The sequence below is a fragment of the Cnephaeus nilssonii genome (assembly GCF_951640355.1).
Source record: "Cnephaeus nilssonii genome assembly, chromosome: 22".
Taxonomy (NCBI): Eukaryota; Metazoa; Chordata; class Mammalia; order Chiroptera; family Vespertilionidae; genus Cnephaeus; species Cnephaeus nilssonii.
The window spans coordinates 25,230,541-25,242,602 of record NC_137093.1 but is presented as its reverse complement, the minus strand read 5'-3'; the positions used below and the strand labels follow the sequence as shown (position 1 = coordinate 25,242,602).

At 67.1% G+C, this 12,062-nt stretch overlaps 2 protein-coding genes across 3 annotated transcripts; one reads left to right on the top strand and one right to left on the bottom strand.

Moving 5' to 3' along the window:
* The first annotated feature begins 2,464 nt into the window (after positions 1-2,464).
* Positions 2,465-4,714, top strand: RASL10A (RAS like family 10 member A). 2 transcript variants are annotated; one of them, XM_079763164.1, is made up of 3 exons: positions 2,465-3,004; positions 3,791-3,915; positions 4,131-4,714. In XM_079763164.1, exons 1-3 carry the CDS (start codon positions 2,786-2,788, stop codon positions 4,396-4,398), a joined length of 612 nt encoding a protein of 203 aa, XP_079619290.1. In that variant the 5' UTR covers positions 2,465-2,785; the 3' UTR covers positions 4,399-4,714. The 2 variants fall into 2 exon arrangements, with proteins under 2 accessions (XP_079619290.1, XP_079619289.1); XM_079763163.1 differs by having other exon boundaries at positions 3,731-3,915.
* Positions 4,715-4,909: 195 nt separating this feature from the next.
* Positions 4,910-10,667, bottom strand: GAS2L1 (growth arrest specific 2 like 1). Its single transcript, XM_079762439.1, has 5 exons — positions 10,274-10,667; positions 8,620-9,277; positions 7,032-7,323; positions 6,763-6,934; positions 4,910-6,233 (listed from the first exon to the last, which is right to left on the bottom strand). The coding sequence occupies exons 2-5, from the start codon at positions 9,256-9,258 to the stop codon at positions 5,198-5,200; spliced, it is 2,139 nt and encodes a 712-aa protein (XP_079618565.1). The 5' UTR covers positions 9,259-9,277; positions 10,274-10,667; the 3' UTR covers positions 4,910-5,197.
* Positions 10,668-12,062: the final 1,395 nt, after the last annotated feature.

Sequence of the window (12,062 nt, the reverse complement as noted above, 5' to 3'; positions counted from 1 at the left end):
GATGTTGCTGTAGGGCTTCCTCAGGAATGGGAGCTTTAGGACATCCCCCGTCCATGTCCTCCGTCATTCCAAAGCCACGCCCTGAGAAACCACACGGACCTACAGAGCCCCCCCCCAGCCCCTCCCCAGCTCTGCTGAGTGCTCCGGAGAAGCCCCGGCCCCGCCCAAGAAGGCCCTCTCAGAAAGTGAAGCGACACAGGACTCCCAGGCCTGGCTCCCAAGGGTGGGCAGAAGCAAGAAGAGAGGGTGGGCCAGCCGGGGAGGGGGTCCCACTGAGGGCCTAAGGAAGACCAGCTTGATGTCAGCTCCACACCCCGCTGAGAGCCAGCCGGGAAGGGGGCGTAAGTTGATTTACTCACTGCCTTGTTACCCTAAGGCCGTGGTCGGCAAAGTCATTAGTCAACAGAGCCAAATATCAACAGCACAACCATTGAAATTTCTTTGGAGAGCCAAGTTTTTTAAACTTCAACTTCTTCTAACGCCACTTCTTCAAAATAGACTCGCCCAGGCCGTGGTATTTTGTGGAAGAGCCACACTCAAGGGGCCAAAGAGCCGCATGTGGCTCGCGAGCCGCAGTTTGCCGACCACGGCCCTAAGGAAAGGAGGTGGCTCACAGAACACAGAAGCCTGAAAAGTTACCGAGCGAGAGGGAAAATCATGGCAGGAGAGGAAGATGAAGCCAGGAGTCCCCACTCACTGGACTTGAAGACCTAGGACAGCGGCCACAGGCGGCCACAGTCTGGCTCTGAGCTCCCCAGCGGCGGAGAAGAGTGAAAACAGACCCGGTCCCTCGTCCAGGTGGAGGGCAAGAACACCCCAGTGCTCTGGCTGCCACCCTCCGCCCCTGAGGAGGTGCCCGCCCCACTTCCGGGTCAGCTCCTCCTCCTCCCCTTGTCCCACGCTGAGGTGGGCATGTTAGTCTTCTTACAGCTCCTGGACTCACGTGTTCTAAAACCTACAAAAGGACATTTCTTGTCATTGTTGTTACTTCTCCCCTGATAGTGTGTTGGCAGTGAGGGTATTTTTTCCATTGATTTTTTTAAAATATATATTTTATTGATTTTTTTACAGAGAGGAAGGGAGAGGGAGAGAGAGTTAGAAACCTCGATGGGAGAGAAACATCGATCAGCTGCCTCCTGCACACCCCCTACAGGGGATGTGCCCGCAACCAAGTACACGCCCTTGACTGGAATCGAACCTGGGACCCCTCTGTCCGCAGGCCCACGCTCTATCCACTGAGCCAAACCGGCCAGGGCTTCCATTGATTTTTAGAGAGAGTGAAAGGGCTAGAGGGAGGGAGAGAAAGGAACATCTATGTGAGAGACACATCAATACACGAGCCCCCACGGGGCGAACCTGCAACCCCGGTAACATGCCCTTGACCTGGAATGGAACCCCAAACCCTTCGGTGCATGGGCCGACGCTCTAACCACTGAGCTACCGGCCAGACCATAACGTAGGGCTTTTCTCTCTCTCTTTTTAAAACCCATCTCAGCACCCTGCCAAGCAGTAAGGGAAACCCTTGGTCAGTGCGGAGACAGAAAAGTCCGCATTTCCCCCAGTGCCTGGGCATCCGGTCAGGGATGGGGGGCCCCCTCTGCAGGAAGGAGGCAGGCAGAGGACAGGGGAGCTGGCACACCCAGACTTGCCCAGCCTGGGGGGAAGGAACTTCTCACCAGCTCCCGGGAGGAGGGAGGGGAGGCGGACCTGGGTGCTGAGGGACTACAGGTGGAGACCGGGCCGAAAACCGGGCCTCAGCGGTGGCCGAGGCGGCGGCAACCAGTTTCCAGTTCTCAGACCGCGTTTGGGTGCGATTGGGGCGGAGCTGCCGGGACCTGGCGCTACTGGGCTCAGCACCCTCTGTCCGCCCCCCCCCCCGCCCCCACGATTGCCAGCTGACACTGTGCGGTGCTGACCCTCTCCTCCGGGGGCAGAAGGTGGGAGGCTCCTCAGGGGAGACCACACGCTGGTCAGGGGTCAGCCACTGCCCCCCAACTTCAGAGCCCAGGTGGCGGCTGTAGGTGCAGGGATCCCTTACGTCATAGTTTGGTGAAGGGCCCGGCCCCTAGGAGGTTCGGAGAAGTGATGGATGCGGAGCCGAGAGCCAGCGCAGTGCGTGACTCGCCCAAGGTCACACGGCGGGGCTGGCGCCGACCCAGGGCGGGCGGCGTGTGTCTGGAGCGGCTTCGGGCGCGGGGCGCGGGGCGCGGGGTACGGAGCAGCGGGCGCGGACGCGGGCGGGAAGGGCTTCCGTTCCGGAGCCGGTGAGCAGCGCGGGGCGCGGAGGGGTGGTCCCTCCTCGGGCTCCCTGCGCCCCAGTCACCTTCCCGCGACCCTTCCCGGGAGAGGCGCCGGGCGAGTAGGGGGAGGTGGGAGGGGCGCGGGCGGTTACCTCATCGGCTCGCTCCTCGCTCGCGCCGCCGGGCGAGGCGGCGACTCCGGTGCCGGCGGGAGAGAAGGACGGAGGGAGCGAGGCGCCCAGAGGCAGCACGGCCCCGCGCCCCGCTCCGCGGCGGGACCTCGCGGCGAGCAGCCGGGCTCAGCGCCCCGCGCTCAGCGGCGCTCCGGTCGCGCTGCGGGCGGAGGCGGTGTCTGCGCGCGGCGCGGCGGGTCCGTGCTCCCCGAGCTTCGGCGCCCGTCCGCCCGCTCGGCTGTCCGTCCGCCCAACCGGCCTGGCCTCCCGGGCCCCGGGTGCTCCGGGGGGCGCCGAGGAGCGCGGCGGGGCGCACACAGCGGCGCCGGCCCATGAGGCTCCCCACGCGGGGCGCGGCAGCGCGCGCCGGCCATGGGGGGCAGCCTGCGGGTGGCCGTGCTGGGGGCCCCGGGCGTGGGCAAGACGGCCATCATCCGCCAGTTCCTGTTCGGGGACTACCCCGAGTGCCACCAGCCCACCGACGGGCCCTGCCTCTACCGGCCGGCGGTGCTGCTCGACGGCGCCGTCTACGACCTGAGCATCCGCGACGGGGACGGCGCTGGACCCGGTCAGAGACCCGGAGGCCTGGAGGTAGCGGCCGGAGGGCGTGACAGTGTGTGTGTGTGGCGGGGGGGTAAGGGGGGCCTGGCACAGTGGTGGTGGAGCGTGGTCGTGCCTCCCTCCCCGGGGGGGGAGCACCGTGTGCTCAGGGCCGTGAACAGAGCCGCAGAGGGAGAGTTGGGGCCAGACACAGGGGTGCACTCTCGGGCAGGGGTGCCATTCTCTGCTCCCTCGTGTCTGTGACCTGGAGCAAAGACTCGCGTAGGAATCTGTGAAAAGTCCAGAACAGACCGAGTCCTTGGAGAGGGGAGGAGGCAGGAGCAGGCAGGGTTCCCAGGAGGAGGGTGGCCTCGGGGCTGAACCTCAGGGTGAGTGGAGATTTAGGAAAAGAAGGGGCAAAAGCACTCCAGGTGGAAGTGAGAGCCAGTGTGAGGCCGAGGCCTAACCGCTTACAGCTGCCCGCGCCGGCCACGTGCTGTGCGATCGCTCCCGGGGCAGGAGCACGGCCGCCCCGGGGCCTCATTGGGCCAGGCCGTGGGGAGGGAGGCGCCTGAGCCGGGTTAAACGCCGGGAGGAAGAGACGAGAGGGGAGGCAGAGCGGAGACCTGGGGCGAGGCAGGGCTGGTGGCCGACCAGCTTCCAGCGGGTTTGACAAGTGTTACCCCGGCGGCCAGAGGGACAGTCAGGTCCAGGGCTCACAGAGAAGCCTGAGCGTGAGCTGTGGGTTTAGTGTCAAGACCCCCCTTCCCCCCGCAGAAGGTCAGGGCACAGGAGAGGGGGAACCGGGCCCCCGCCAACCCCGGCCTCCCGCCCCAGGAGTGGCCGGACCGTAAGGACTGGAGCTTGCAGGACACGGACGCCTTCGTGCTGGTCTACGACATCTGCAGCCCCGACAGCTTCGACTACGTGAAGGCCCTGCGGCAGCGAATCGCCGAGACCAGGTGAGGGCGCGGCGGGGCGGGGGAGGGGAAGGGGAAGGGGGCGAGCTTTTGCCCGTGGGGCCTGGCCTTGGTCCTTGCATGGGAAGGTCTTCGGTGTTTGCTTGGGGGTTTCTGGCCGCAGGAGAGGATGCTCCTGAGTGTATGCGCTCACTGGGGGGGAATTCTCTAGCGTGGGGTCCCCGGCACCGCCGCCCTCATGACCGTCTGGCCCCCAGGCCGGCAGGCGCACCGGAGGCGCCCATCCTCGTGGTAGGCAACAAGCGGGACCGGCAGCGGCTGCGCTTTGGGCCCAGGCGCGCCCTGGCCGCTCTGGTGCGCAGGGGCTGGCGCTGCGGCTACCTCGAGTGCTCGGCCAAGTACAACTGGCACGTGCTGCGCCTCTTCCGCGAGCTGCTCCGCTGCACCCTGGTGCGCGCGCGGCCCGCCCACCCAGCCCTGCGCCTGCAGGGGGCGCTGCACCCCGCGCACTGCAGCCTCATGTGACCAAATGGGACCGCGAAGCCGCTGGGGGAGCCGGACGGTTTGACTGGAACAGCCAGGGGCCCGGATTGGATGAGCTGGCCCAACCTCTTTCGGATTGGACGGGACAGCCTCCTCCCTGATTGGATGAGGAGAGCTCCCACCCCGTTTCCTGGGTGACAGGCCTTCCTTTGAACTTCATTGGGCCCAGGCAGGCCCCAAGCCTCATCAGACAAGATGAGTACTTTCTGGGGCATCATTGAGCCACGAGCCCAAGGAACTGGACTATGAATCTGATTGGAAGCGCGCAGGCTGCTCCTGGAGCCTCATTGGACCAAGTCTTAAGCCCCACCTGCCGGGAGGTAATAAAGAGGGAAACGTTTCACGTGCACCTGGCATTTCTGGCACGTGCAGGGTTGTCTTAAGTCTGGAAACCTGAGTTGCCAGGCTTTGCCCCCTGAGTTAACTCCAGAATCCCAGCATGTAATGAGGGTGTGAGGGCCCCGAGGATGAAACAGACAGACAGACACAAGGGGCTGGAACCAAACTTTACTGTCAGGCTCTGCAGGGCCGCAGGACCGCAGGAGGGTCCTCGTTGGGCTCCTCTAAGGCATTCAATAATATTAGTAATTAAATAGCGATGCTCATCCCCCAATCGGAATGTACAACAGAGGTCCCATTGTGCCATGTGAGGGGTCTGGTCCCATGAGGTCTGGTACCCGAGAGGTGCGGGGGATGGGGTGTTCCCTGATGCAGAGGGGTTAAGGCCACGAAGGAAAAGGAAGAGGAGGAACAGGGGCCTGGAGGCAGCTGGGCTGGTCCGTCACATCCAGGGATCCGGCTCCGCCCTGGGGCTGACCGAGTGCAGGGCATGCCAGGCCCCGGGCACCGTGGGTTCCGACGGGCGGCGGGGGCCCCGAGGCGTGGGGATTCGTGAGGGTTTCCCGTCTGGCTGTGTGTCCATCCGGCCCCGTGCCCAGGTCCTTGGGGGCTCAGGGCCAGCCAGGTGACTCCCAGGTGCATCTGGCCGCCCCCCCACACCAAGGCAGGGGCTGCCTTCATCGGAGGAGCTGGACAGGGCTGGGCCGCGGCACCCGGGCAGCCCATTGGCCGTCCGGCCAGAGTCCCCCGGTTGGCCACACTTGCCACCCAGGACACTGAGGGACGAAGAGGAGGAGCTGGAGGAACAGTAGGCCGAGTCAGGGCCCGGAGCATCGGGGGCCCGAGCCGGGTCGGGGGCTGGTCCAGGGGGGGCTCCACCAGCAGTCGCCCCAAGAGCTCGGGCGTTGGCCAGGAACTCCTCTTCCAGGCGCCGGAACAGCTGCTGTTCGTGCTGTGGGTCGAGCTGCAAGGGGGTGCGGAAGACACTGGCCGGCGTGGTGCCCAACTCCGGGCTAGGGCTGGAGACCCGGGGAGGCCGGGGGGCTGCGGGGCTGCGGGCACGGGGCGTGCGGGGGCTGCTCCTGCCTGAGCCCCCGCCGGCCCTGCCCCGCGGCACCCAGGAGTGCTGCCCGTCTCGGTCCCTGCGCACCAGCAACACGGCCTGCTCCTCGCGGCTCTGGCTCCGGGCCCGCCGGGCAGGGCTGGGGGTCGACAGCTGGGCTCGCCTGCCTCTGGGGGCCTCCTGGAGCCGCCCCCGATCTAGCTGGTCTCGGGACTGGCTGCGAGGGGCGGGGGGTCGTCTCGGGGAGGCTGGGGTGCCTGTGGTCAGCCGCCGGCTGGGCCGCTCCTTCCGGGCGCCCGGGCCCGAGTCATCACTCCGCGCACCAAGGGGGCCGCTCTGGGCTGAGGAGGCTGAAGAGTCGCTGTCCCCGGAGTAGCGTCGGGAGCGGGGGTGGGGGGGCAGCTGATCCCGGGCCCTGGGGCAGGGGGGCAAGAGAGATGGCGCATCATGGAAAGAGGCCTGGCGAGCAGGAAGGGCAGGGACAGGAAGGAAGAAGCACGTCTGTGGGGTCGGAGGCGGGGAAGACACCTGTGGTGCTGCGGGGGGTTCGGTGGGGACTTCCAGGGAGAAGTGAGAGGCTCTGCAGCCGCTTCCCGCAGCCAGGGTTCCCTCCCCTCCCCCTCCCCACAACCCCAAGGCAGCGGAAGCAGCCAGGCCTCCAGGACCCTAAGCTCCAGCCCTCCTGTTTCCTGGGGCCGGCCGAGGGAAGCAGGGTTGGCTGAACCGGCTGCCACCGCCCCAGGGCCCGCCCCAGCTGTGTTGTTAGTTTGGCTGGGTTGCCATGGAGACGGGAAGCTAGGCCTGCCCCCACCCACGGGAACTATTCCCAGGGTGTGAGTCACTCCGGAGCACAGGCTCCTTCATCATCCAGGCCGGGGCTGAGCTCCCGCCCCCATCCCCACCTTCTGGGCCTCTCGCCGCCGCCACGTCCTCCGGCCTCTCACCTGAGTGGGGTCTCAGGCCCCTCCTTGGAGCTCCGCGAGCTCACGGGCGTCACTTCTGGCCGGGAGCCTCGCCGCTCACCCCCTGGGGCTGGGCTGCCAGCTCGGGGGCTGGGAGTGGGTGACCCCCTCTGCGGGGAGAACGTCTGGGTCCTGGGCGGGGGTGGGCGGTGCGCTGCAGGGGGGGGAGGGGAGGGGAGACAGGTGGCATGTGAGGGGCGGAGCCACAGAGGGGAGCCCCCTGCCTGCCCGCCCCGGCCGAGGGCACCTGCCTGTGGAGGAGCAGCGGCAAGGGTCGTGCTTGTCCAGGTAGTGCTCCAGCGTGTCCCAGCCGCCGCCCACGCGGACCATCACGTGGCTCCTCACCTGTGGGAGCCGCCAAGGGCCGGTCACAGCCCGTCCCGGGGGCCTCGGCGCCCGTCCCGGGGGCTGCTCCGGGGGGCCCCTCACTCTTACCCGCACGAAGATGAGCAGGCTGGAGTCTCCGACGCGGTACTTGCCCTCGGAGACCTTGATCATGGGAAACTGGTCTGGGCAGGTGCAGTGGCCCAGGATCTCCCTCACCTGAGGCCAGAGAGGAGAGGCTGGGGTGAGGGGTGACGTCCCTCCTCCCGGAGCCTGATGTCAGTCACTCCAGGGTCAGGAGGAAGGAAGTCCTTCCGGGGAAGCGGGGCATGGACTCTGTGGCCCCAGACGGAGTGTAGCCTCTGCACTTGACCTTTCACCAGCCCTCCTTCCCGTTGAGCGATCAGGCGTCAAGGAGATAACCAGTCTGTGGGGCTGTGGTCAGGCCAGGACTTGGGACCCCAGCGAGGCACATCCCCAAAGCCCCTAAGCCTGGGGGAGCCCTGGAGCCATCCCCACTCCCCCTTCACCCACCGCACAGACACGAAGACTGAGGCCCGGTGGGGGGCCAGGTCCTGGGAGGAGGCAGGTGCAGGGCTTGGCACTGAGGCAGGGACACCACAGACACGGCAGCAAGCACACACAGGCCGCCCGCACGGTGAGCAGACATCCACGCACATGTGCCTCCAGGCCGAGCTGCCAGGCTGGCGATGTGGGCGGCCCCGCCTGCTCCCTGCCCACAGCAGCGCTGGAGGAAATGAGCAGGTGGGGCCTCGGGTGACCCTGGCCCAGGACGGGGGTGGGGTGGCAGCCTCTGCCCACGCCATCCGGCTGTTGCCCTCCAGAGCTGGCACATCACAGCCCCAACCCCTTGATAAGAAGGAAACTCTGGGCCTGTCTGCGGGGGTGTCAGGGACACCTAGCTCCTGGGAGGAGGGAGCGGGGCGCATGGTCTGGCCCCTCCTGTGCTCAAGTAGAACTAATTCTGCAGCTCTGAGCTTGGCTTCCCAGATAAATGATGTGGGGAGGGCCCTGGGGAGTGGGCGGGGCCCGTGGAGCCCCTGGGAGCTTCCCTAGGCACCACTGAGTCCCTACTGTGTGCCGAGTCCCTACTGTGTGCCGGGCACCTTGTCCAGGGCCACGTGTCACAGGCACCCACTTCACATTGAGCAACCTGGATGCAACTGCCTAGCACTTGAGTGAGGGCACACAGGAGGGGCGCAGATCACGTGGCCCCTGGATGGAGGCACGCCCGGCCCTTGTCTGGGGTCTGGTTAGCATGTGAAGGAAGTGCTGACCTTTATCCCAGGTCAGTGGGGGCTCGTGACCTGGCCCAAGACCTCTCCCTCCGTAGGTGTGCTCATCTTGGTGCGAGGTATACATTCAGTGCTCAGTATATGCACCCTTCCCCCGGGACAGCTGTCCTGCCGAGGTCCGGGGACCAGTGGTGGGCACCGGCTCCGCTGCCTGGTCCTGGCTCAGTGCAGGCTAAGAGGACGGCAGGACGGGACTCACCAGCTCGTCGAGGTTGCGCAGGTCCATGGGCGTCATGCGGGGCCCTCGGGGGGGAGCCCCTGGTGCAGCAGCAGTTTCGGGGGTGCCCTCCTCACCCTCGGCCGTCGGGGCGTGGGGGGCCGAGGGTGCAGCGCGCAGCTCCTGCTCGATCTCCTGCTCAAACTGCACGAGGCGAGGGGCCAGCAGGCCGAGGCGGGCCCCGCGCCGCGCCACCTCCAGCAGGCAGAGCACCACGCTCTTCTCGTTCTTGCGCAGCACCAGGTCCTCGGTCTCGAACATGAGCACCTCGGGCACCCCCAGCTCCGCCCGGCACCAGCCGATGAAGGTGGCCACGTTGTCCCGGGCCACGAAGGAGCCCGGCGCCACGCTGTGCGCCTGGAAGGCCACCCCACGGGCAGGACGGGCAGCGGCCAGCGCGCGGGCAGCCTCGGTGACAGCGTTGGCATGCTGGCACAGAGTGGTGCCGGTGGCCAGTCCCATCAGGAAGCCATCGCCCCCGCCGGGCAGACCCAGGCCGTACAAGGCGTTGAGCCACTCGGCCAAGTCCTCCTTCATGGCCTCCACGTAGGCCTCGCTCGAGCGGAACGGCCTCACGCTCTTGGCGGCCGAGCCTGCGATGCTCGCCACGGGGTCTGCCATGCCCGGGCCAGCAGAGTCACTGTGGGCAGGGACACAGACCGGGGTTGTGTGAGGATGCGGCACGCACCCAACACATCCTAAGCCACCGACCGCCCGTCTCCACCTGCCATCTCAGGCCAGATGCCTGCGTTGGAACCCTAGCGGTGAGAAATGTCTCTGGACCTCAGTTTCCTCATCGGTGAAATGGGCACAATCATATCACCTTCCTCCTGAGACCTAATGGGGTCCTTTTTACAAATGATTTCGTGTCCATAAGTGCTTGCTGTTGGGCTCTTGGGGGGTGGGGAGTGGATTGGGGGGCCTGGTTGAGTCCGCCCTCCCAGGAAGGAGGCACCTGTCCTTACCGCCCAGTGTGATGGGGTCAGAGCCGAGCCCTAGAGAGAGAGAGCGCGCACAGCCAGACGCACAGTGGGCAGGAGAGGAGCCCAGGCCCTGGCTCGGCAGGGGGGGCAGGGGTTCGCTCCATTGCTGGGGGAGCTGCCCACAGGACACCTCCTCTTCCAGGAAGGGAGGGTTCGGGGCCCCCTCAGCCCCTTCCCCAAGGACTGTGTCGTTTTAACCAGGACCCGGGCGGCAGTAGCTGTAACCTCACTGCGGCGGCCAGGGCTGGGAGGGCTGTGATGATGATCTCCATTTCACAGATAAGGAAACTGAGGCGCAGAGAGGGCGAGAACGCCGTCAAGGTTGCAGACCGGGGGGGTGGGGGGTGGGGGTGGAGACCGAGCCGGAGCCCAGGCCCGGGGCCGAGTGGCTGATCCCAAGCGAGACCAGGCAGCCCGCGGGCCAGGCCCCGCCTCCGGGGAGCCTCCCCAGCGCCCGGGCCGGTGCCTCCGGCCGGCGCCTCGGGCCGGGACTCTGGCCTCCAGCCGCCCGATCGGTCCTTCCAGACTTCGGCCCAGAGAGGGTGCGGGGCCGCCCAAGGTCACACAGCCCCGGGGCGCCGAGGCTGCCGCCGCCCGGTTCCCCATCAGCGCGCGCCGGCAGGGCAGGGGGTGCTGGGGGTCCCCGCGCTCACCTGGCTCATCCCGCGGCCTCGGGGAGCATCGCCCCGGCGGGGGCCGGAGCCGGGCCGGGCCACCGCAGAGAGGCGCCGCCCGAGCCCCAGCGATCCGATCCGGTCCGGTCCCGCCGCCGCCGCCGCCGCCGCCGCGGAGCCCGCCTGGCCCCGCCCCCCTGGAATTCGGATCCGGCCGGAGGGGGCGGGTGGGGCCGCGCGCTCTTAAAGGGGCCGCGCAGTTCCCGTCCGGGCGGCGGGGCGGGCGGGAGGAGGAGCTGGATGGAGTCTCCTGACCCGGGGCCGGGCCTGCCCCTCCCGCCCCAGCCAGAGGCGGCCCCAGGGCCCCCAGGCCGTCCTGCCACCCCAGAGGTCCCGTCCTCACCCAGGCCGCTCCCCACAGTCCCTTCCACCCTCCTTGGCCTCCTGGGGAGCGGTTCGGGGTTCGGCCCCCCCCCCCCCCCCCCGCCCCGTGGTGGTGTCCCTGGAGAAGGCCGCCGGGCCCGCTCCTGAGCTGGACTCCGGAAGCGATAGAGCCGGGGCACCGCCAAGTCACCTCCGGCTGGATGGCCTCCCGAGGTCGGATAAGGAGGCCCCCCACCCGGGGGTTCCAGCTTCCCGTTCGCAGAGCCAGCCGCCGGGAGTGGGAGGGCGCCCCGATGTGCCCGGTCCGCGTCCTGTTCCACACTGAGTTTAGGGGAACCCATTTCTTGGATTGGGACACTGAGGCGCGGAGGGTGGGGCGCTAAGGCCAGCGGGTCTGACCCTGTGCCTTCTGCCCGGGTCCCAGGCACTGGCTCCGGCAGGGATGGAGGGGAGAGGAGGGTCTGATGGGTCTAGCTGGGGAGAGTTACCCCCCCACATCCCCCCCCCACATCCCCCCCCCCACACACACACACACTTGGTCTCTGTCCAAACTGCAGAGGAGGGGCCTGGCTGGGATCCGGGGAAGGCCTGCCCCTGCTGCTGCCGGCTGCTGGGCGGGGACAGCAGGCCTGGCTGAGGAGCAGCCTTGCTGGCCAGACTAGGCCAGCTGGGGGGGCGGGGGTGGGGGGCAGGAGGGGGGGAAGCACTGTCAACAGTAGCGGAGACTTGGAGCTTTAGTAAAGCTCCTACTGTGTGCCAGACCAGCTCTGCGCCCTTGACCTGAAGTCACCTCTAGGAGCTCAGTCAGGAGAGCATTGGAGCTGGGGAGTTTGAACATGACCATTAGGGGAATACCCTCATTCCAGCATCAGGGGCTTTTTTTTTTTTTTAGTGCCTACTGTGTGCCACACTTCCTGGTGCCAGGCTGCTCACATGCATCATCTTGCCAAGTCCTCCTGACCTTGCCCAAAGTGGGCTGTGCTCACCCCCACGCAGGTCTCCCTTTCCTCCGGTGCCCCCCCCCCACCACAGAGGGAGAAAGGCCCCCAGCTAGTAGTAGTGATGGCTGACACTCAGGTGTCCCCTACTGCGTGCTGAGACTCTTCGCACGGGAGCAAAAAGCAGGCGACGGAACAGAGCTAGTTCTCGGGCTCGGAGGCAGCTGCTGGGGAGGGGAGATGGGGAGCCAGGTGAGGGGAGCAGGAGTCCAGGGTGCATTGGGGGGTGGGGGGCTGCAGTGTTAAATCTGTGACCCGTAAAGGAGGGGAGGACGGGAGCTTTGCGCTATCTGGACGGAGCGCCTTTCGGGAACGGGGTGGTCGGAGCACAGACCCCGAGGTGGGCATGAGGCTGCGTGTTCGAGGGAAAGGGACCGGAGGCCTGAGGCCTGTGAAGGGAGACGGAGGGAGGGGTGCAGACGGGACAGTGGAGGCAGATGAAGTAG